The sequence below is a fragment of the Balaenoptera acutorostrata genome, chromosome 9 (genome assembly GCF_949987535.1).
Source record: "Balaenoptera acutorostrata chromosome 9, mBalAcu1.1, whole genome shotgun sequence".
In the NCBI taxonomy this organism is placed as follows: domain Eukaryota; kingdom Metazoa; phylum Chordata; class Mammalia; order Artiodactyla; family Balaenopteridae; genus Balaenoptera; species Balaenoptera acutorostrata.
The window spans coordinates 42,691,220-42,715,857 of NC_080072.1; the positions used below are offsets into that span (position 1 = coordinate 42,691,220).

General features: G+C 35.3%; 1 protein-coding gene across 1 annotated transcript in view; it reads right to left on the reverse strand.

Moving 5' to 3' along the window:
* PDE3B (phosphodiesterase 3B) overlaps positions 1–24,638 on the reverse strand; it is a 185,900-nt gene that overhangs the window by 43,665 nt on the left and 117,597 nt on the right. Inside the window, exons 4-7 of the mRNA XM_007175153.2 lie at positions 21,682–21,824; positions 15,217–15,323; positions 7,045–7,246; positions 6,398–6,474 (exon numbers count right to left, since the gene is read on the reverse strand). Coding sequence (XP_007175215.2) covers positions 6,398–6,474; positions 7,045–7,246; positions 15,217–15,323; positions 21,682–21,824 — 529 coding nt within the window. The remainder of the gene's footprint in view (positions 1–6,397; positions 6,475–7,044; positions 7,247–15,216; positions 15,324–21,681; positions 21,825–24,638) is intronic.

A 24,638-nucleotide genomic window follows, 5' to 3' on the forward strand; every position in this document is an offset into this window, starting at 1 on the left:
CAAGAATAAAACATGTCCTATATGAACAGTTTTATAAGAAAAATTTGTAAAAAGTATTCAGATAAATTGAACCATACTGGCATTCAATCTAAATTAATGACACAATTAAGTTGTATCTTGCTGGACCAGTTGGCCCAGGTACCTTGTCCTCAGGCAATATTTCACCTGATATAGCTACTCATGGATGAAAGAGAGGGTGGAAATTCATTATAAAAGTGAGAAACTGAAAATGTCAGTCCCTCTCAATAGGAAATTTTTTTAAAACCAATTTCACGTAAACTACTTCTAATACCTGAAATTGTTTGAGTTTTGGATATGAAAATTCTAAACTCATAATTATGGATGAGATTAAGGCACATCTAAAAATTAGAACAATGTTATGAATTGTGAGTTATTTCTCTACCAATGTGATTAATAATACTTTTTCCCAAATTACATGGAAAAAGGGAAGCAACATTGGTAGCTACATTTCATTCATTCATATGCAAAAAAATATTCATACTCATTCTATTTGTAATATGCTAAACAGGAAACTTTTCCAAAACACATCAACAGTAGAATAAATAAACTGTAGTGTATTCACACAATTGAACACTACAGAGCAAACAGAAGAAACTACAATCACATGCACCAATATGGATGATTTTTAAAAATACAATGTCAAGTGAAGGAAGCCAGACACAAAGGTATATACTCCGCAATTCTCTTTATGAAAAGTTCAAAAACATATCAAAATTGACACACATGAGTACTGAAAGACAGGATAAACATTATCTTTGGGGGAGATTCCTGGAAGCAGGGCATGAGAGGAGGTACTGGTAATATTTTGTTTGTTGATCTGGGTGCTGATTACATATGTATATTAGATGTATGAAAATTCATCAAGCCACAAACCTAGGATTTATTTATTTTTCAATATGTAGGGATTTTTAAAAATAAAAGTGTTTTTAAGAGTACTCATTCGAATTGACTTTCAGAAGAACTAGGTTGGTTGGTTGGTTGGTGGATTTATTTACTTATTTATATTTAAGTCTAGTTGATTTACAATGCTGTGCCAATCTCTGCTGTACAGCAAGGTGATTCAGTTATACACATATAGACGTTCTTTCAGAAGAACTAGGTTTAAATCCTGATTTTTGTACTTAATAATGGCAAGCTTTTCCCCCTGTAGAATGTGGATAATAACACCTATTTTACTAGATGTTACACATAATAGGTGATCAATAACTGTCAGTCAAATCTGAACCTAACACACTGAATATACTAAAAAATCATTAACTGATCATGATCAGGAAGTATTACCCTTTGGAAAACATTACTTTTCAAATGTTTCCAAATGAACACACTTATTTTAAGAAAATTTAAAAATTCAGATTATTCAACTGTTCTTGGTAAGTTAAGGCACTAACTACAATTATATTCTAAAATAGCCGTCAATCCAAAAGTTGTTGACATTTGAAGTACATGATTTACTTTTTAATGATCTAAATTCCTAATAACTGTATCTTATAGATAATAAGAAAAACAGATGAAATAAAGATAGCAATTTCTTCTCCAAAGATGTCCACAGTACTATCTCTTATCCCACATGCATTCTTTTGAAATGTATTCTTATTGCTCCATCAAGAGAGCATTATTTCCCAACCCCCTGGAATCTGGACAGGCCACATGACTGCTCTGATTAACAGAATATGACAGAAATGACACCTCTGTCTGGTCTGGGTTGAGCCATTAACTGACTGGCAGCTTCCATAGCCTCCGCTTTTGGCCTCCAGCCAAAATGTTGGAAGAAGACCAGAGAGAGGTCATATTTAAATGGACTGGTCAATAGCCAACAGACACATGAGACATCTTGGAAATTCAGTCCAATCAGTCCTTTGGATGACTGTCACCCTTGCCAATATCTGACTGCAATTACATGACAGCTCTCAAGTGAGAATCTCCCAGCTGAGACCAGCCAATGCAAAGAACTGTGAGAATTAATAATCTGTTGTGGTTTTTAAAAGGCTTTATTGAGTATAATTACATGCCATAAAACCCACTCACAGTAAGTGTATAATTCAATAATTTTAGTAAATTTAGACTTCTGCAATATTCACGACAATCTAGTTTTTTTGTTTGTTTGTTTGGCCCAGAATTTTTGTTATCATCATTATCTTCAAAACACCTGATTGCTTTGGTCTTTAGATTCAAAAAAGTCTTTTTTTTATTGAAGTATAGTTGATTTACAATGTTGTGTTAATTTCTGCTGTACAACAAAGTGATTCAGTTATACATATATATACATTATATTTTTAAATTTTTTTATTTTTTGGCCACGTTGTGCGGCATGCAGAATCTTAGTTCCCTGACCTGGGATCAAACCCGAGCCCCCTGCAGTGGAAGTGTGGAGTCTTAAGCACTGGACCGCCAGGGAAGTCCTACATTCTTTTTTTTTTTTTTTCTACATTTTTTTTTAATATTCTTTTCCATCATGGTTTATCACAGGATATTGAATATAGTTCTCTGTGCTGCACAGTAGGACCTTGTTGTTTATCCATTCTATATATAATACTTTGCATCTACTAACCCAAACCTCCCACTGCATGCCTCCCCCAAACCCCTCCCTCTTGGAACCACAAGTCTGTTCTCTATGCATGACAGTCTGGTGTTAGAACATTCTCATCACCTCAAAAAGTGCCCTTATGCCTCTTTACAGTTCATCCTTATTTTCACCCCAGGCAACTGCTATTCTGATTATTGTCTCTATAAATTTGCCTTTTCTAGAATTTCATATAAATAGAATCAAACAATATATAATCTTTTTAGCTTAGTTTTTTTCACTTAGAATAATGTTTGGAAGTTTATCCACGTAGTAGCATGTATCAGCAGTTTGTTCTTCTTTTGTTAAATAGAATCCCATTGTATGAATATACCACATGATATTTATTCATTTACAAGTTGATGGACATTTTGATCTTTTCCAGTTTAGCACTGTCATGAATAATGATGTCATAAGCATTCATAATCCTGTCTTTGAGTGCTCATATGTTTTCTCCTGAGTAAATTCTTATCCATGTTACTGCTGGGTAATACAGTAAATTTATGTCTAACTTTTTTGTTTTTGTTTTGTTTTTTTTTTGGCCGCACCACACTGCATGTGGGATCTTAGTTCCCCAACCAGGGATCGAACCCACACCCCCTGCAGTGGAAGGGCAGAGTCTTAACCACTAGACCACCAGGGAAGTCTCCATGTCTACCTTTTAAAGAAACTGTCAAAATGTTTTCCAAAGTGGGTTTACCATTTTACATTCCCATCAGCAATGCACAAGTGCAAATTTCTCTGCATCCCTGTCAACACTTGGTATTGTCTGTCTTTTTGATTATAGCTATTCTGGTTTGAGTTTACTGGTATTACACCGTAGTATTAATCTGCATTTCCCTAATGACTAATGACGTTAATAATTTTTTCATGTGTTTACTACCCATTTATTTATATCCTTCATATCCTCCACCAAAAGTCTTTCACCAAAATATCTAAAATCTTTGCCTGTGTTTTAATTGAGTTGGTTGACTTACTATTGAGTTAAAGAGTTATATATCATGGATATAAGACCTTTATCAGATGTGTAATTTGCAAATATTTTCTCCCAGTCTGTGGTTTGTCTTTGATTTTCTTATTGGTGTCTTTTGAAGTGGAAATAAGTTTTGAAATCAGGTAGTGTCAGTCCTCCAAATTTGTTATTTTTCCAAATTGTTTTGGCTATTTTAGGCCATTTGTATTTCCATGTAAATTTTAACACCAATTTGTCAATTTCTACCAAAATAAGCCTACTGGAATTTGATCAGAATTGCAATGAACTTACAGATCAATTTGGAAGAATAGCCTGTTGACAGTACTGAGTTTCCCAATCTGTTTGCTATGCAATGCCTCTCAATTTATTTAGACTTTCTTTAATTTTCTTAACAATGTTTTATAGATTTCAGTTTATAAATCTCCTACTTCTTTTTTTTTTTTTTCCTACTTCTTTTGTTAAATTTATTCTAACTTTATTCTTTCTGATACTATTATGAATGGAAACATTTTCTAAATTTCAATTTTTGATGGTTCATTTCTGGTATACAGAAATACAATTGATTTTGCACTTTGATCTTGTGACTTTGCTAAACTTGTTTATTGGTTCTAATAATTGTGTGTGTATGTGTTTGTGTGTGTATTTGGAATTTTCTACAAATGATCTGTGAATAAGGACAGTTTTATTTCTTTATTTCCACACAGGTATCTTTATTTTTTTATCTTTCTAGAAATTTTCCTGGCTAGAACCTCCAGTACAATATTGAATACAAGTGCTGAAAGCAAAAATCCTTCTCTTATTCTTTTTTTTTTTAACATCTTTATTGGAGTATAATTGCTTTACATTGTTGTGTTAGTTGCTGCTGTATAACAAAATGAATCAGCTATACATATACATATATCCCCATATCCCCTCCCTCTTGCTTCTCCCTCCCACCCTCCCTATCCCACCCCTCTAGGCGGTCACAAAGCACCGAGCTGATCTCCCTGTGCTATGCAGCTGCTTCCCACTAGCTATCTATTTTACATTTGGTAGTGTATATATGTCAGTGCCACTCTCTCATTTTGTCTCAGCTTCCCCTTCCCCTTCCCCACGTCCTCAAGTCCATTCTCTACTCTGCGTCTTTATTCCTGTCCTGCCCCTAGGTTCTTCAGAACCATTTCTTTTTTTCTTTTTAGATTCCATATATATGTGTTAGCATACGGTATTTGTTTTTCTCTTTCTGACTTACTTCACTCTGTATGACAGACTCTAGTTCCATCCACCTCACTACAAATAACTAAATTTCATTTCTTTTTATGGCTGAGTAATATTCCATTGTACATATGTGCCACATATTCTTTATCCATTCATCTGTCGATGGACACTTAGGTTGCTTCCATGTCCTGGCTATTGTAAAAAACTTCAAAAAAGAGTCATGTCCCTTCTCTTATTCTTGATCTTAGGGGGAAAGCATCAGTCCTCCTCCAGTAAGGATGATGTTAGCTCTGTGTTTGTTTCAAAGATGCCCTTTATCAGACTGAAGGACTTCTCTGATATTACTGGTTTGAGTGTTTTCATCATGAAAGAGTGTTGGATTTTGTCAAATGCTTTTTCTGCATCTAGATAGATTATCGTGATTTTTCCCCCTCTTTAATGGGGTGTATTACATTGATTAATTTTCAAATGCTAAACCACCCTTGCATCCTGGCATAAATACCAATCAGTCATGGTATGACATTTTATCTGTTGCTAGATTCGGTGTGCTAGTATTTTGTTAAGGATATTGGAAATGTTGGTCTATAGTTTTATTTTCTTGTGATGCCTTTGTCTGCTTATGGTATCAGAGTAATACTGGTCTCCTTTATAGAATGAGTTGGGAAGTTTGCCCTCCTATTTTTTGGCAGTTTGTGAAGGATTGGTCTTCTTTCTTGTTGTTTTTTAGTCCTTTAAAATGTAAAACCCCAAAACTATTAAACTGTACACTATAAAAGGGTGAATTTTAAAGTATGTGAAGGGATTGATATGCACCTATAACCCCTGAAAGGGACTATTTCTGGTTTACCTTTATTCTTAGGATGCAGTACCGCTGAGTTTACCAAGTTATTCCTACCACGGCAAGCCTTCAATTCCAATCTTTGTCTCCCTAGTCCCATGAAGCTACCAAAAGGGACTGCTCAATTCTATCAGTTACTGGCCCCTCTGGAAGCAGCAAACACCCTTTTGGTAGCCCCAAACTTGAGACTCACTTTCTTGGATTTCTGTCCTCCTCCAGGTCTTATACTGGAAATTCTGAGGAGCTTGTTAGTTCTTCAATGGCTTCAAGCAGATTTTTTTGTTACTGTTAATAACTTGTAACTTTTCTAGCTACCTTCAGGGGATATGATGGTCTGAGTTACCTAGTTAACTATTAGTGGACACTTGGGTCATCAATGTTTTAAAGTTATAAAACAACTATAACTTTATCACTAACAATATTTCTTGTTTGAGGGTATGTTTCAGAATAACATAATTAACTAAATTTTAAAACAGCTCCTTTGTGTAATTATTTAAAAATGTATGCAAACCCTTTTGAGCTAAGATTATGCAATTTAAATTTCGAGGTTAATATAGTTAATTTCACTATTTATGAACCCTAGCCGTAACATAAGACTATATTCATTTGTACAGCACATTTTTACTCTTCAAAATACTTTCACCATCTATTATTTATAATTTGCTAATAACTCCTCTGTGAAGTAAAAAAGATTATAATCTTCATTTTAAAGATGGATAAACTAAAAAACTCATTCATTTATTCATTTTAAAAAACAATGTAAGAAATTGTTCTTAAATTTAAACACACGTGACTTTTGCAGTCTCACCTGACTTTTCCCTGTGGCAGTCTGTACCAGACTCTGGTTCAGATGCTGATGCATATTTCAATATTTGATGTCCACAGCTTATAAAATAAAACAGATAAATATGTGTATATGATAAGTGAGGCAAAATTTTTTTACCTAAATACAATCAGAAAATCTGGTTATTTTTTAACTGCAAGATCCCAACTGCAAAATATCCTAATATTCCAATCTCTCTATAAACTTAACAGGCTTTATCCTAGAAAGCACCTGTGTCCCTATGAAGGAAATAACATATTTTGTAAGTAACACTGAGATCTGAGGTAAACACTTATTACCATCAAAGCAGAAATGAGAACAGACACCATATGAACTGGGTACTGTAAATAGGTACTAAATTAGTACATACTAAAATAATTCTCATACATTTACTGATATCTTATGATGGATAAAATACCACTATATTTCACTTCAGATGGAGATCATTTAGCTGGGAAATGAATAATGGCACTGAAATGAAAAAAAAATTGTTTAGAATAAAAACTACTAGATGAAGAAGAGGATATAGTATTCATTAATCATCTAGTTATAATACAGAATGAGAAAACTGGTAATACTTTATTAAAATAACCTATATTTTGAAACAAATAGTAAACACTTGGGAAACTTACCTGTTACATAAATTGCTATCAGAATTTCTAAGTTGCTGATAAAAATCTGGTGAATTGGGTGCATTGCTCAGAGATCTGTGTAAAATAACACTTGGCTTAGTAAGAAAATCAGCAGTGTCAGGAAATTCTATAGGCGATCGGTTAGTTGGAGAGCCAGCAGACATTGGTCCATGACTGGGAGAATTCAGGCCGGGTAAAGCACCTAAAAAATTGAAAGAGAAGAAAGAGATATGTATGTATGTATGTACTGATATGTACGTGTTTATTGTCTGTGTTTGGGTGTTTATAAAGAGCGTTTTCCTTCTTTAAAGAAAGCAAAGTATTTACAGTTAAATGACAAACTAGATTTCTACATGGAGCTATCTTCAAGACCTTCTACGAATTCAGGCAGAATATAGACCATATTTGCCATCATCGATGACTGTGGAATAAACACCCTGTGGCAGGATTGCACATAGTAGGTAAATACTAAAAGTATAACTAAAATGTACATAATATGTGGCACAAATTTTCCTAATTCATATTGGTCTTTAACATTTTGTGTCCCTACCAGCTTGATTATCCACATGAACAAAAGCATCTTTACCAAATTTTATTGAATATTTTTCAATACAATAAAATTCATTTTTATCAAAGAACCAAAGTTCTCGATAGCATTAAGCAAATTAAGCATATGATAAAATTATATTAACACAACAGCAGATCCCTCTAAAAAAATCCACATCTTTCCAGCTCATTCATTCATTCAACAAGTATTTGAGAGCCTATTATATGCTGGAAAATGTGCAGTGTTTCACAGTGGAGAAGAAGATGCCATACCTACAACTCAATGAACCTAAAGTCTAGTGGAAAATACAAACAAGTGCTAAGTGTTAAAATAAGGGGAAAAAAAGAGTGCTTCAGAAATACATCCCTAATCCTATTGATTTCCTCAAGAGCCTTTGCTGGGTGCCTTGAACTAAGGGTATATCTGGAGAGGTGTAGGTGGATTTAAAACTTTATTTTGAAATAAAGATCCAAGTAAAGTGTGAATCAGAGAGGAAAGCAAATAACAGTTGTTAAGGTATTACGGTATTTTCAGACATAGTTACAGATGTGTGTGATGGTTAATTTTATGTGTCAACTTGGCCTGGCTATCATGCCCAGTTGTTTGGTCAAATTCCAGTCTAGATGTTGCTGTGAAGTTATTTTTCAGATGTGATTAACATTGAAATCTGTAGACTGAATAAAGCATATTGCCCTTTATAATGTGGACTGGCCTCATCCAATTTGTTGAAGGCCTTAAGAGAAAAGACTGAAGTCCTCCAAAGAGGAAGGAATTTTCCCTCCAGACTGCCTTGAGTCAAAACTGCAACATCGACTCCTGCTAGAATTTCCAGCCTGGCAGCCTGCCCTAAAAATTCTGGACCTGACAGCCCTCTCAATGTGGCGAGCCAATCCCCATCAGTCAGTCAATCAATCAATCACTCCCCACCCCATGTATATGTATGTAAGTATATACGTATGTATGTAGGTATATACACATGTACGAACATCCTATTAGTTCTATTTGTCTGGAAAACCCCGACGAATACAATGTGTTATTTTATTTAATCTTCATAATAGCCCTGTGAGTTAAGTAGCATTTTCATTTTACATGTGCAGGGCTGCCAACTGCTGTTCTATCAAACTGATTTGTTTAGAGGCTCCTATAATTTCATATAATGTTGGGGCTGAAAAAGATTTTATAAATAATCGGTCAAACACTTTAATGTTTCAGAAGAGGAAACCGAGGACTAGAAAGGGGAAGTATCTTTCTTGTCAAAATAATAAGTTAGTTACTAACTGGAGACTAAAGTCCCAATTTTCAGCATCCTTTTTTCTATTATAATACTGAGTGTCCAAAACCCTGACAAACAGGCTGAGAAGAATAAATGATAGCCTAATTTTAGGGTAGAAATTTCATATAACATAGAAAAGCTTCGAGGAGAAGACAAAATGGTAAAGAAAAACCCAGAAACCCTTACAAAATACTTTCTACAATACAGATTCATCGTTTTTATTATAAACCTTTTAAATTGTGAAATATAATAACACACATACAGAAAAGTTATAACAGGAATGCTCACCACTCAAGCTAAAACATAAAACATGGCCAGAGATCAGAAACCCATGTCCAATATCTAATTCCCCTCCCTCTCATTAAAGGAAAGCATTACTTTGACTTTTATGGTAGTGTTTTTCTTGCCTCTCTTTATATTTATACCACATATGTATCTCTTTACAGTTTAGTTTTGCCCTTTCTTTGAACTTTGTAAATTGAATCAGATAGTATAAATGCTTTTATGCCTTGCTTACTTTACTCAACATTTTAAAAAGATGTTTCACATGTTCATTCATTTTGAATGACATGTAAAATTGTATGTATGAATATAGCACAATTTTATTTCTCTGTTCAAGTACTGAACTGCCAAATTGTTTTCCAAAGTAGCTGTAGCATTTTACTTTCCAATCAGTGATGTATGAGTGTTCCTACCTCTGAACATTTTTCCAACACTTGTTATACTGTCTTTAGAATTATAGACATCTTAGTGGGTGTGAAGTCATGATTCCTTGTGGTTTTGATTTGCATTTCCCTAATGACTAATGATGCTGAGTATCTTTTCACGTGGTTAGGGCCATTTGTATACCTTCTTTGGAGAAACATCTATTCAAATCTTTTGCCAATTTTTTAGTGAGGTCATTTGTGTGTTTATCATTGAGTTTAAAGACATCTTTGTCTATTCTGAATACAAGTCCATTGTTAAATCGTGATTTGCAAATATTTTCTCCCATCTTGTGGACTGTCTTTTCACTTTCTTTAGGTGTCTGTTGAAGTAAATACAAATGATTTAATTTTAATGAATTCCTATTATCAATTTTTTAAAAATATTGATTTATTTATTTGGTTGCACTGGGTCTTAGTTGCGGCAGGCGAGCTCCTTAGTTGCGGCTCACAGGCTCCTTAGTTGCAGCATGCGAACTCTTAGTTGTGGCTTGCATGTGGGATCTAGTTCCCTGACCAGGGATCGAACCCCGGGTCCCCTGCATTGGGAGCACATAGTCTTATCCACTGTGCCACCAGGGAAGTCCCCCTCTATTATCAATTTATTTCATTTATGGACTGTACTTTTGGTGTCTAAGAATATCCAAACTCAGAGAGATTTTCTCCTATGTTTTCTTCTACAAGTTTTATGGTTTCACTCTTATATTTGAGTGTATGAGCATTTAGAGTTAATTTTTGAGTATGATGACAGATATGGTTCCAAATTCATTCTTTTTCATTTGTATATCTATCCAGCTGTCCCAACATCATTTGTTAAAAACACTATTCCTTCCCCATTTAATTACCTTGGCACACTGGCTGAAAATCAATTGACCATGTAAGGGTTTATTTCTGGACTCTCAATTCTATACCACTGAGTTGGAATATCCTTATGCCAGTGTCACTGTCTTGATTACCATAGCTTGGTAGTAAGTTTTAAAATTTAGAAGTGTGAGTCCCCCAGTTTTTTTCTTTTTTTTTTTTTTTTTAAATTTATTTATTTATTTATTTACTTATGGCTGTGTTGGGTCTTCGTTTCTGTGCGAAGGCTTTCTCCAGTTGCGGCAAGCGGGGGCCACTCTTCATCGCGGTGCGCGGGCCTCTCACTATCGCGGCCTCTCCCGTTGCGGAGCACAGGCTCCAGACGCGCAAGCTCAGTAATTGTGGCTCACGGGCCTAGTCGCTCCGCGGCATGTGGGATCTTCCCAGACCAGGGCTCGAACCCGTGTCCGCTGCATTGGCAGGCAGATTCTCAGCCGCTGCGCCACCAGGGAAGCCCCTCTTCTTTTTTTAATTAAAGATTATTTTAGCTACGCTGGGTCCCTTGAATTTCTATATGAATTTTCAGATCAGCTTCTCAAATTTCTGCAAAGAAGCCAGCTCAGATTTTGATAAGGATTTGTACTAAATTTAGAACAATTTAAGGAGTATTGCCATCTTAACAATATTAAGTCTTCTGGTCCATGAACATGGGATAGTTTCTATATGGGTCTTCCTGCAACTTCCCTGGTTGGTCCAGTGGTTAAGACTCTGCGTGCCAATGCAGGGGGCATGGGTTTGATCCCTGGTCGGGGAACTAAGATCTCACATGCCACGCAGCGTAGTCAAAAATTTAAAAAAAAAAAATTTCTGGGTCTTCTTTAATTTCAACGTTTTATAGTTTTCAGTGTACAAGTCTTGCACTATTTTGCTAAATTTATTCCAAAGTATTTTTTTTCTTTTTTTAAAAATAAATTTATTTATTTATTTTCTTTTTGGCTGTGTTGGGTCTTCGTTGCTGTACGCGGGCTTTCCCTAGCTGCGGCGAGCAGGGGCTACTCTTCGTTGGGGTGCGCGGGCTTCTCACTGCGGTGGCTTCTCTTGTTGCAGAGCACGGGCTCTAGGCTTGCGGGCTTCAGTAGTTGCAGCACGCAGGCTCAGTAGTTGTGGCACACAGGCTCAGTTGCTCTGCGACATGTGGGATCTTCCTGGACCAGGGATTGAACCCGTGTCCCCTGCAATGGCAGGCAGATTCTTAACCACTGCGCCACCAGGGATGTCCTGAAATTATTTTCTTAATTTCAGTTTTGCATTGTTCATTGCTAGTATATAGAAATACAATTGATTATTGCATATAGATCTTGTATTCTGCCACACTGATGAACTTGTTTATTGGTTGTAATAGGTTTAATGAATTTCTTAGGATTTATAAATATATGATTATGTTGTCTGCAAATAGCTTTACATCTTCCTTTTATTCATTTTTACCTAAACTTCCCTGGATAGAACCTCCAACCCAATACTGAGTAGAAGTGGTAATTATTTTATAATTATTTAAATTATTTTATAATTTTATTTTATAATTTCTAATTCTTTATATTCTTTCTGTGGTGAGACATTGTTGTCATACTGTCCTTACTTTAGATACGGTTTCCTCAAGTTCTTTAAACATATTTATGGTAGCAGATTTAAAGTCATTACTAAATACCAAATCCAAGCCTCCTCAGGGAAATTTTGTTGGCTGTTTTTCATTGTCTACATGGCGAAAATTTTCTTGTTTCTTTGCATGCTTCATGGTTTTTTTGTTGAAAACTGGACATTTTGGATAATATATTGTAACAATTCTAATATCAGATCTCTCCCACCCTCAAGGTTTATGTTGCTGGTTTTTTGTTTGTTCTTGTTTCTGATTATTCATTGAGTGATTTCCTGGACTCATTACATAGGTTTTGTTTTCTCTGAGGTGTGTAGCCACTGAGTTCTCTGCTGCCTTTTTTTCCCTTTTCTCCTTGATTTATGCTTGACTTTTTAGAAACCATTCTTGGGTCAGTGTAATTTAGATGAGGGAGAAGATTTCTTTAAATGTCTTGCCTCTATGTCATCTGTAGATGAGAATCTGTTCGAAAAGATACAACTTCAAACTTCCAGGCAGTTTACAAGACAGCCTTAGCTTTTACTTCCTGCTTTTGCAGGACCTCAAGGTCAGCTACAGATGGAGTGGCCAGGGCCTTCGCCTTTCCCAGATCTTTCCTGGGCACGTGCACAGCCCTAAACATGTGCTCAGCCTAGTATATGTGGTGGGATAAGTGTCCAAATTCTTTTCTTGGATATCCAGTTGTTCTGGCCCCTTTTGTTAAAAAAAAAAACAAACTATCCTCTTCTGTTGCCAGAGCTTTCCACTTCCCCAGGGTCATCTAGTGTCCAGGATTTCCTTTTAAATTCCCAATCAGCTCTTGTTTGCCCCAGTTGAAATCACAGCCTTACGCACTCACAATGTTGCCTGGCATAGGGTATAGGGGTTTTTTGTTTGTGTTTTTGGAGAGCTGAGCTCTGAGTCAAATGAAATATCCACAGCACCCTGGGAATAGAAGGGTTTTCCAGGGAGCTTGAACAAAACGTTTACTGTACTATCAGGTTGTTGCTTTTAATGCAGTTTCTAAAGAGGTCAGACTCTAATGGCTGCAAAGCTAGCGGCTTTTAGCTGTAGTATCACTGAGCTGGGCAGAGAGAGGGTTTGGGAAGTGCCCCCAATTAAACTGTCACAGGACCCCACTGTCTCACCAAGGTTCGGTAGTTAGTTTCTCTTGTATAGATGACTTCTAGTTTGTTCTCTGGCTTTTGTTAACTTCCAGAATTCTGAAATGATTGAGTTTAGTTTTTTTCCCCTATTTTTGTTGTTTTTGCAGAAGAACAAGTTTACTGAGATCCTCTCTCTGCCATTCCGGAAGCTGATCGCTATATATGATTTTAATCCTTTGAAACTTGTTGAGACTTGTTTTATAGCTCAGCAAATGGTCTATTTTGATCAATCTTGTGTGTGTCCTTGGAAAAAATATGTATCTTGTAATGTCTGAGTGTGGTGTTTTATAGTCGATTAGGTCAAGTCAGTTAAATCATGTTGTCCTAATCTTCCATTTATCTATTACTAATATTTTGGTTTGCTTATTCTACTAGATAATGAGAGTGGTGAGTTAAAATCCCCAAAATGAATACAGATTTGTCTTTCTCTCCCTTTAGTTCTGTCAATTTTTGGTTTGTGTATTTTATTTTAATTAATTAATTTTTGGTTTGTGTGTTTTATACCCATGAGATCAGACCTGTGTCCTTATATTTAGTGTGCCTTTTGTAAAGAGCACGTACTTGAGTCTTGTGCTGTTAATTGTCTGACAGTCTGTATCTATTAACTGGAGTGTATTTTCAACTTTTTTGTGGAAAACTGCACATTTTAGATAATATACTCTAACAACTCTGGTCAGATCCCTGGCACCCCCAGCTCCCCTACCAGCCACCCACGCAAGGTGTATATTTAATATAGTTTGCTTAATCCTCCATCTTGCTATTTCTTTTTTAGTTATTCTTTATGTTTTTGTTTCTTATTTTCTCTTTTCTTGTATTATTTTAGATTATTCAAGGTTTGGTTTTTTTTTTTTAATCATGCCATTTTACCTCCTATATTAGCTTCTTACTTATACTTTTTCTTTTATTCTTTTAATTATCACCCTGGATATTACAATGTGCATCTTTGAAGTATTAGTTTCTTTTAAATTAGAACGTTTTAGTACTTTTCAATCATTGCCAGTACACTGTAAGTTTAAGTCCAATTTACCCCTTTCCCACCCTTCGTGCCACTGTTACCATATACTTGACTTCTTTATACATTATGCAAGCCACAAGGGAGGCATTGTTTTTAATGATCAGTATTCTCTTATGTACCCATATATTTAGGCTTACCAGTGCTTTTCATTCATTCCTGCAGATCCATGCTTCAATCTGGATCATTTTCCTCCTACCTAAGGAACTTCCTTTGCTGAATCTTAGTAGTGCAAGTCTACTAGCAATAAATTCTACCAGCTTTTGTTTGTATGAAAAAAATGTTATTTCACCTTAATTTTTAAAGGATATTTTCACTGGATAAAGAATTCCAGGTTGGCAAGTTTTGTTTTGCAATACTTTAAATATGCCATTCTATTGTCTTTAGTGACTGCAGTTAATAATACTGTATTGCATAATAATACTGTATTTCATATTTGAAAGTTGCTAAGAGAATAGATCTTAAAAGTTCTCATCACAAGAAAAAAAAATTTGTAACTATGTGTGGTGACAGATGTTGACTTATGGTGATCATTTCACAATATATACAAATATCAAATCATTTTGCTGTATACCTAAAACTAATATAATGTTATGTCAATTCACCCCCCCATAGATAGATAATTGGATAAAAATTCTATTAGAATGACTTATTATAGGATATAGGATATAGTCAGGGTTTTTTCTACTCTCATATTAAGATTTTTTTTTTTCTCCCTCCACAATTACCATGCTACAAAAGAATGCTCTTTCCGGGGTTTTCCGTTGTTCTCTGTCTACAACTATTCAAGTTAAATAGTTCTATATTTTATCCCTGAATTGCTAGTGCCTAACAAAGTGCCTGATACATAGTACTTGTTCAAAAGTTAACAAATGAATGAGCAAACTGTTAACTAATAGCCAACCCAAACTGCTTAGTTATGTTAACTTATAACACATGAAATGGTATTCGAAATTAGCTATAAATAGGTAATGACAAGGTTTGCACTACCATATACTTTGAGGCCTCCCATATTTAAGTCACAAAAATGATTTCTTACCAGCTCTTCTTAGACCTATATGGTGAGTTAACGATACAGAAGATGACCTTTGCTTCGGGATTGTCAGTAGATTTGAACTAAAAGGTCCATTTAGATAGCATCCTTGACTAAAAGGGAAAGATAATAGGTTAAGATTTTTAAAAACATGAGAAATTCCTTTTTTCCTTATGGTCTTCAATTCAATTAGCAAATATCTGCTTATACATTTAGTTTAGACATCTATCTAGTGCCTAAGGAGTAAAGCAGGAGCCAGCAAACTTTTACTGTAAAGAACCAAGTAGTAAATACTTTGAGCTTTGAAGGCCATAAGGTCTTTGCAATTACTCAACTCTGCCACTGCAGTATAAAAACAGCCATAAACAATAATAAACAAATGAGTATGACTGTGTTTCAATATAATTTTATTGACAAAAACAGGTATGGGCCACATTGGGTCCACAGGCTGTAATTTGCTGAACCCTGGCTTCAAGCAGGTTATGAATATCACCTGGAGGGCTTCTTACTACACAGATTTCTAGTCCCATCCCCAAGATTTCTGATTCTAAAGGTCTGGGGTAGGGTCAGAAGATTGGCATTTCTAACAAGTACTTAGGTGGTCCAGGGACCTCACCGAGAATCACTGGCCTAAAACATACAGTTTTTCACTATCTTCCGCTCCCCTTCTTCACAGATATCGATTACCCACTGACGCAATCATATCCTGTAACTGAAATGTTTATTACAGGTTTTAGGGTTCTTATGAAGAAATTACATATAGGTGAGCAATCACAGTATACCAACGGATACATAAAATGCATTTTAAGATTATATATTTTAAAGCTTCTGGCCCAGTGCCATACATATAGCACTTCCTTTCTTAGATAGTCACTAGCCTGTTTTCTTCTGTTAGTCAATTCCTGATGTGGGCACTTTGCTACAGGATCAAGAACAAGTCTAGATTCTCTATTTTCCACTCGATATTTTGTTAGTATAGGCTGAGTTCTCAAGATTTTCCCTAACTCCTTCATCTTTTTTGTACTTCCACACCCCCTTACTCAAGGAAAATCTATTTTTCAGCATCAGATATTTCTGATGCTATCTTTGTGTGTGTTTTTCCATCTGTAAAATTAGAGATTTAGAATAAAGGACTTCTAAAATAACATCTAGCCTTTAGATTCTATAACATTTTTTGCTCAAGCTAATAGTAATAATAATTTGTTGGCAATGTTACAAAAAGAGGCAATATGTAAATAATACCACTCAATAAACTCATCTCCCTACCAATGCTTAATCATTCTTTGTATTTGAATATTCATTGCCTACATATAGAGTGGGAGAGATGGGGAAAGAAGAGTGACAATACCACCCAGGGCAATATTCAAATAGAACAATCTGTGTACTCTACCAACATCTACTTCCTGATTAATATTCAAAACAAAGACAGGGTTTTCTCCTTCAGAGAAGAGACCCGAAGCACTGCTCCATAGTCTTCTACCTTAATCCAGGGGGCCTAATAATTGAAACAGTTAGCTGTTTAGAGTTGAGAGGTCAAATTACAGGTTTTCAGCTCAGTTCCAGAATCACCTCATTAATTCCCTGCCTATAACCAGATAAATATATACCACAATGAGATTACATAAAAAATACTGAAGAGTGTATATGTATAACTGATTCACTTTGTTATAAAGCAGAAACACACCATTGTAAAGCAATTATACTCCAATAAAGATGTTAAAAAAAAAATACTGAAGAAAGCAGAGGGCAAGATAGGCTAGGAGTCCCAGTGATTATTAATAGTTGGTAGGAAGGTGATTAAAGTCAGACTTGGGAATCGGTCTTCAAATCCAAATGCACAAGCATTACAAGAGATGTCAAATGTTATGGTCACAGAGTTAAGTCATATGTTAAGAGTTGATTTCTAAGACAATCAATGCAAATTACCTTGACAAGTTTTATATCACCTCATTTATTATTTTTTTAGGTAGCTGTAAAACTTGTTGGCTGTCCAACATCCAGATTTGCAGAGCCATTATCTTAAAAACTGAGTGGGATGACACCATTAGCCCTCTTGAATCTCTGCAGTTCAAATAGGTTCCAGGCATTGGTATAAATCTCTAATAAATTATCAGACACATAATTGAGAAGCTGGTTCCCAAGTACATTATTTAGAGGACATCCTATTGCCAGGCAACGAGTTATTAGATTTAATTACAGAGCACTTACGGCGATGAACGATGAATCAGAATAGGTTAAAGGCAAGCCTCTTTAGTGTAGGAGTACCTATAGTTGATGGCCTCAGAGTTTTGGTACGCAATTTGCCTACATTTCCCCAGGGAAAGTCTGTTCAAAGGAAATGAGCTGTGAGCTCTGAATACGTTGTTTGTCCACAGGGAGGGTCTGGGTCCCAGCAGTCATTCCATGGATAGCAGTTTAGCCATTCTTTTAACCCTAGGTACTAACACTGTACTTGGGTAATTCAATTGTCAGCTAACCCAGAAAAGCATTCTTCAACCCCTCCTGGAATTTCTTGACCAGTAAAACTTCATCCTAGGTCTGAAACTTAAGCAGAAGGCAGTATCAACTGTCATATGGACACCATACCCCTGCAGGATACTTGTTAAGCAGCTGTTTATCTTCAAAGACCCATTTTAATGTAATCCCAAACTCTTTACAGTAGTCAAACAGGTCTCAGAAGGGTTGTAATGACTAACGCAAGGTAGAAAATGAAAATTGCCATAAAAGAGCAAAGAAAAAGTGTTAAGGAGATTCAGAGGCGAAACACATTACTTTTCCTTGGAGAACAAGGGGAGGAGGATGTCAGTGTGTTATTCTTAAGTTGTGACATCTGAGCTCAATCTTTAAAGACATACAGAAATAGGGGTGAGAGGGTCTCTTCTAGGTAGAGGGAATAACTAAAAAGGGGCACAGATGTGCACAAACAGAGGGAATATCAAACAGTTAAGCTTGACTGGATTTTCAGATAAATAAAGGTGATACCGGAGAGGTATTTTGGAGTTATAAAGTAATGGCCTTCTTAACTAATTAAAATCTCAAGTCCTCTAAGAGATGAACAGTGGTAAACTCTTTTTTTTTTTTAATTTATTTATTTATTTATGGCTGCGTTGGGTCTTCGTTGCTGCACGCGGGCTCTCTCTAGGGGCCACTCTTCATTGCGGTGCACGGGCTTCTCATTGCGGTGGCTTCTCTTGTTGCAAAGCATGGGCTCTAGGCACGTGGGCTTCAGTAGTTGTGGCATGTGGGCTTAGTAGTTGTGGTACACAGGCCCTAGAGTGCAGGCTCAGTAGTTGTGGTGCACGGGCTTAGTTGCTCCGCGGCATGTGGGATGTTCCCGGACCAGGGCTCAAACCCGTGTCCCCTGCATCGGCAGGCGGATTCTCAACCACTGCGCCACCAGGGAAGCCCCAGCAGTGGTAAACTCTTAAGAGTAGGTAATACAGTGGCTGTTCGAGTAGGACTAACTCTTCTTCCTTGTGGTTTTCCTCCTTTGGAGTCCTCTTATCATACCTAACATAAAGTTTATAATGCTTCACTTTTTTCTCCAGGCAAAGCATAAAGAAAACCAAACTTAAGTCCTATATTATGCTTTACACAAATGAGGCAGCTGAAAAATATAATTCAGCTTAATTTTCAAAGGGATTGAAACTAAAAACAAAATTATGAGAAAACTTCAAAGAAGAGTCTAACACAAGTTACATGCCTTTTACTTTCACGTAGAGAGCTTTCCAAATCATTTTTCTACTCTTATTCTTTGCAAGACTTCTCATCTCTGTTTGCTTAATTTTTCCAAGTAAAGGTGCAACTTTGTCATGAGGGAGTAACAGAATTTTGAATCTCAGGCTAGGAATTTGGGCAGTATTCTATGGGTGTTGATAAATGTCCAAAAACTTAATGATTAGAAAAAACTGTATAATCAAAGTTTTGGTCACGGAAGATTTCTGGTGGAAGGGTAGAAGATGGATTGGGTAGTGAAGGATATTAGAAATGGAAGGATAATTCAATAGGCCACATAAGGAATAACGAAAGCATGAAACAGTGTAGGCAAAGTGATAAAGGAAAAAAAGGAATAGAGAGGAAAAGAGGTTTAGAGATAGACTCGACAACTGTTATCTATAGAGTAAGGTAACAGGATGTATAGATAACACCAAGGTTTCTAGGTAAATCAATTTTGTAAGCAACCACAAAACTAGAGGATTGCAGAACTGTGCCACGAAATGAGGACAGAATAATAGTAACAGAGGGAAAAGCAGCTGGAGGGATGAGAAATTTGGTTTCAGACATAGTTTCAGGGAGCAAGAGGTTCAATATTTAAATCTTGCTGAAATCATAGGGTGATTTAAAATCATAGTTAGAGAAGCTATGATCAGAATCCAGAGCTGCATTCGTATCAAAACTAGGAAATGTGATCTCCATTCTGGAGTACTCTAATAAATTCAAAATGAATGCCTCATGATTCCAGAGTTACAAGCCTATTTGTTTTGTGCTACTAAAGCTTAAATGTTCCCAAACAAAATGTCACCATACATTAATGATCTATAGCTATGATGTCTAACATGCCTGCCATTTATGTCTATATGATCGTTGCATATGGCTCTTTGTATTTTAATTAATTAAAATCAAATCAAATTTAAATTAAGTTCCTTAGTCATACTAGACACATTTCAAGCTCTCAATAGTCACACGTAGCTAGGGACTACCAAATTGCATGTACAGCTATAAAAAATTCCAGTCATCACAGAAATTTCTATTGGACGGCACTGATCTAGAGACTTGAATTTCAAAAGGAAGAGTGGTTGTAAATGCTTCATATATTCCCCTTTACCCTATGTTCAAAGTACACTTAGAAATTTATTACTGAGAAGCTCCAGCTTCTGCACACTAGAAAGATTACTTCCAGCCTCACCTCTTTAAAGTAGATGTTTCCTAATATGGCCAATTACTGTATTCTTCAAAGTTCTAAATCTTTTATGAGGCATATGATTTTGTTTTAATGAGTGTTAAGTAAATACATTGAATCTGCCTATACTTACCTTTAACTCTGAGATATGTTTGTATAAAGATTAGTTTTCCTTGGACCATGTTTCTATTTTATTATCAATCGTGTGAGGCAGGAGTATAAAAATAACCTTAACTCAGTGTATCAAACGTTTCTTTTATCTTAAATGCATTGCTGTTACATCAATGTGATGGAAAGATGAAAAAATAGAATCATTTTCATCATTCTTTCTTAAACTCAAAAGTATTCTCAAGATGTTTCCCAGGGTTAAGAAATACCTGTCGTATTTTCAGTTCCTAACGTCATTTACTTCGTCATATCCTGCTTCCGTTAACAAAACAACAACAACAACAGCAACAAAACCATTATCATGTTTAGGCTCTGGGCAAGCTTTGGACCAAAGCTCATTTTCTTGTAATGTTCTCTTCATACTTGAATCCATTCCTATTTTATAAATCATTTCACTTAATTTTTCTTTTATAAAAATGGAGTTCATCTACTTGAATGTACTGTAGAAGAGTCAAATTAATAAATCACACAAGAATCTGGAAAATTACAATGATCTGATCATATTTAGTATATAAAATGTTAATATAAATTTTAACAGATAAATAGCTCTGATCCAACACTGCCACCTACTGTTTCAAATGTGTAACTACACAGGTCAAGTTAAAGTATCAATACAACACATGCTCAGTCCTAACAAAGTGGTTTAACAGGAAATTTACACTGGTTCCAATTTTATTAACATGGTTAGATAATTGACTAAATAGAAGCTTATAACTCACACAAGAGATCAATATCTTTCCTGGCCTTTAAAAGGCAAAGTATTGAATCCTTTGTTATCAGAGTAAGTGGATATATATACATTCAAAAGATCTCAGCTCCTGCAATCTCCCAGCCTCATTTGGTTGCAGTTACTGACACCTCTCCTTTGTAGGATTAGCACTGTTTAGTTCCAAGTAAATCCTCAACAGAATATACAATATATTAGTAGTTTTAGTTCCCCAGGAACAGGGCTTAAAAGTGTCCTGTTACCTTACATCTCACGTCTGAGGTAACATCTGGGGTGAACCTTGGGGATGCTCCTCCTTTCACAAGTCAGAAACTGTTGACCAACCTCTGAATACTACGCAGTGGACTGGTGACTGCCACTAATATGGCCACCTCTACCGTGGCTTTCCCAGTACTGCATCCTAAATTGATCCTTGTTTCCTTAAACTGCCTACCTGATTCATGTTCTTAAGGCTCCAGCATGCTTTGTACCCAACTTACCTATTTTGGGGGAGAAGGCAGATTACCCTCTTTTTAAGAATCAGTTTCTCTATCAGGCCACGTTACAAACAAAGCCGTCCTATACTAAAATACTTCCAGTGTTCCTTTATGCTTTTAGAACTATTTCAAACTTCATTCACAGAAAGAAAGTGGATGTAGTAGATTCAGGTTTCTTGAAAAGGCTCTGGGGATTTTACCTTAAAATGCCAAATTCTTGGTGAGGCCTTTTGCCATTATTGCGTTCCCACCTTGGAGAAGTCTGGTCAATAGGTGGCAGACCTGAGGTTCCCGAGCTCCTCCTCAGCTGTGGGGTTGATAAACTATTCCTACTGTTTAGCCCCTGTTGAATAATTTAACAATGATTAAAATCGTTATCCTTCAATATGCCGTAAAAGATGGTCCATGGAAATATCAATACAAAGTACAGTTGACCCTTGAACAACTTGGGGGTTAGGGGCACTGATCCTCTGTGCAGTCGAATAATCTGGGTGTCATAAATAACATACAAGTGGGCCTTCCCTATGCGGGCTTCCTCCATATCCGGATTCCGCATCTGTGGATCCAACCAACTGCAGATGGTGTAGAACTGTAGTATTTACTACTGAAAAAGGTACGGGTCTGAGTGGACCCACACAGTTCAAACCCATGTCGTTTAAGGATCAACCGTACATTTTTAGCATGTATAGGAGAAACAAAATATTTTATTCTGAAAATCTGTCAATTTTACTCCAAACATAACATTCTATATTGTTCTTCTATTTATCTTCCTCCAACTAAAAAATGATTTCTGAACTCCCTACAGTTTAACCAAATTTTTTTTCTTTTGTACATTTTATTCCTAGTTTTATGAGAAATATGCAACTGACAATTTTAAAAGTAGATATGAAAGATTTACCCTGAAAAAAGCCTTCAGAGGGCAAGCTTAGGATCAGGAGTGATCCCTCTTTCCTATTATATTTTCAGTACAATGCTAATGTACATAGATAGAGGTTAAACTGCAGAATTCTGAGCTACCTTTTGAATTAATGACTAAGTTAAATTCAGAACACCTTTCACATTAAGAATATTTTACCCTAATTTTTGAAAATATTCTCGGTTAATCCAAATGTTAACCAGAATATTCCATTTTTGACCATTGTGAATAGGTGTTTTAGTGAAATCGACATTAAACAGTTTCTGCTTCTTATAAATTTCCCCTATCAGCAGACACGAAACCATCTCAAAGAGATAAATACCATTTATATTTAAGTTTTTCCAAGGATGTTGATTTTTTAAAGATTCAATGTTAGTTATATTTACATTGAAAAAGTTGTTTATGTAACATCCTTTCTGACTATAATTTAGGTCCATACAATCTTTCTTAGTTCTTAATACACATATAAGACATTTATATTAAATTATCTGTTCTAACTCCCTTTTCCTTCCTAATTATTTTTTCATAAATGCTCTTGCTCTTTTCTGAAGTAACATCAGGCTTTTTATATTCTTTTCCAAAGCAGAGATAAATTAGATAAGAAATTCAAATAAGAAGTTTTAAAGAACACAAAAGAAATAAGGGTTACTTCCTTGTTCTTATATGACTTATTCCTATCAGTAAATTCTAGTACTCAAAATAAGCCTTATTACCTAGAATGTTCAGGAAATGAGGCAATTAGGCATCCTATTTAATTAATATTATTGTTAAATGTTTCTAAAATGTACAGTATACTTTTCTACATAGTAAACATAATAACAAACATAATACTGATATCAATGTGATTTTTTTGGGGTTTTTTTTGGCCTCGTCATGCGGCTTGTGGGATCTCAGTTCCCCGACCAGGGAATGAACCCAGGCCACAGCAGTAAAAGCCCGACATCCTAACCACAAGGCCACGAGGGAATTCCCTCAGTGTGATTTTTATCACTAAGATTTTTAAGAATTATTATTTTTTAAAATTACTATTCTAAACATCAGATGTCAATGGAAAATACAAAGGAAGAACAACATATCAAATGAAAACTAACTCAAGAATATATTAGTTATTTTATTGATGAATTTATTGCTATCCCTTTTTGTTGCTTGTGATTAATCTTTCTCATAGGTAGAGTGCTAAAAAAAAAAAAGCCATATAACTTAATTACCATTGGGTTTTGTGTAATGCAGGTGCTACTCGATACACTTTAAAAATAAAAGCATCACATAACTACCTATGATCCAGATTTGTGAACAATAATTATGAAAAATTTGCCCTAATCGGGCTTGCTTAATTTTTCAACACTTCTATACAATAATGCTGAGAATTAACAGAATTAACTGATGATCAAAGTCTCTCCAAAAACTATATTTAACTTTTTCTAAGCTCTAGATCACTATTACAATGAACAAAATTAACTGGTTTGAATTTCATCTTCTCTTAGTTTCTTTAGCCAGTAGAATAAAGTAGTTAAAATAATCTCTAAAATATTTCTAGTTTTAAAGTTTTATTATCTTAGCTACTGGTAAAGGTATTGATAGTCAAATAAAAGAATTAAAAGCAATCTGAACAGACATAATGTATACCTATTTAGAACAGTATTTATTATTTTCTAAAGGAAATCCTATTTTGAATCAGTGATATTTAAAGAAAAATTAATCCCATATCTACTGGTGGAAAAGTCAATGCTTATTGGGCTATAGTAATCTCCAGTGGGTAGGCGGGAGGTAGGGAGAGACAGTTCCAAAAAATGTGAAAATCAGTTTAAAATAATGCTGTGTAATTTCATAAAATGAATATTATAATGATCATTTTTTCTTGGTTAAAAAAGAACAATTTCTTGTTTCTAAAGAATAAAATAGAATAATGACACAATTTGAATACTAGTTTGCTGTACAGCCTGAAATTAAATTTGCCTGTTCTCTACTTCTTAAAAACAATAACAACAATAATAAAACATAGTTGTTACCAATGAAGTTATAACTGCTAATTACAGCAATATTATTTAGAATAAAAACTGAATACTTGCTTAGAATTATTTGAGATTATGACTACCTCTGAAGTCCCAAGCAACTCAATGTACTGGAAAAGAAGCTGGCCCTTTAAAAAGAAATTCTATTTTATCCAAGATTTAAAGGAGCAATTTTAATTCAAAAACATTATTAAACGTGATAAATAGAGCTGGCTGATTACTGTATTTT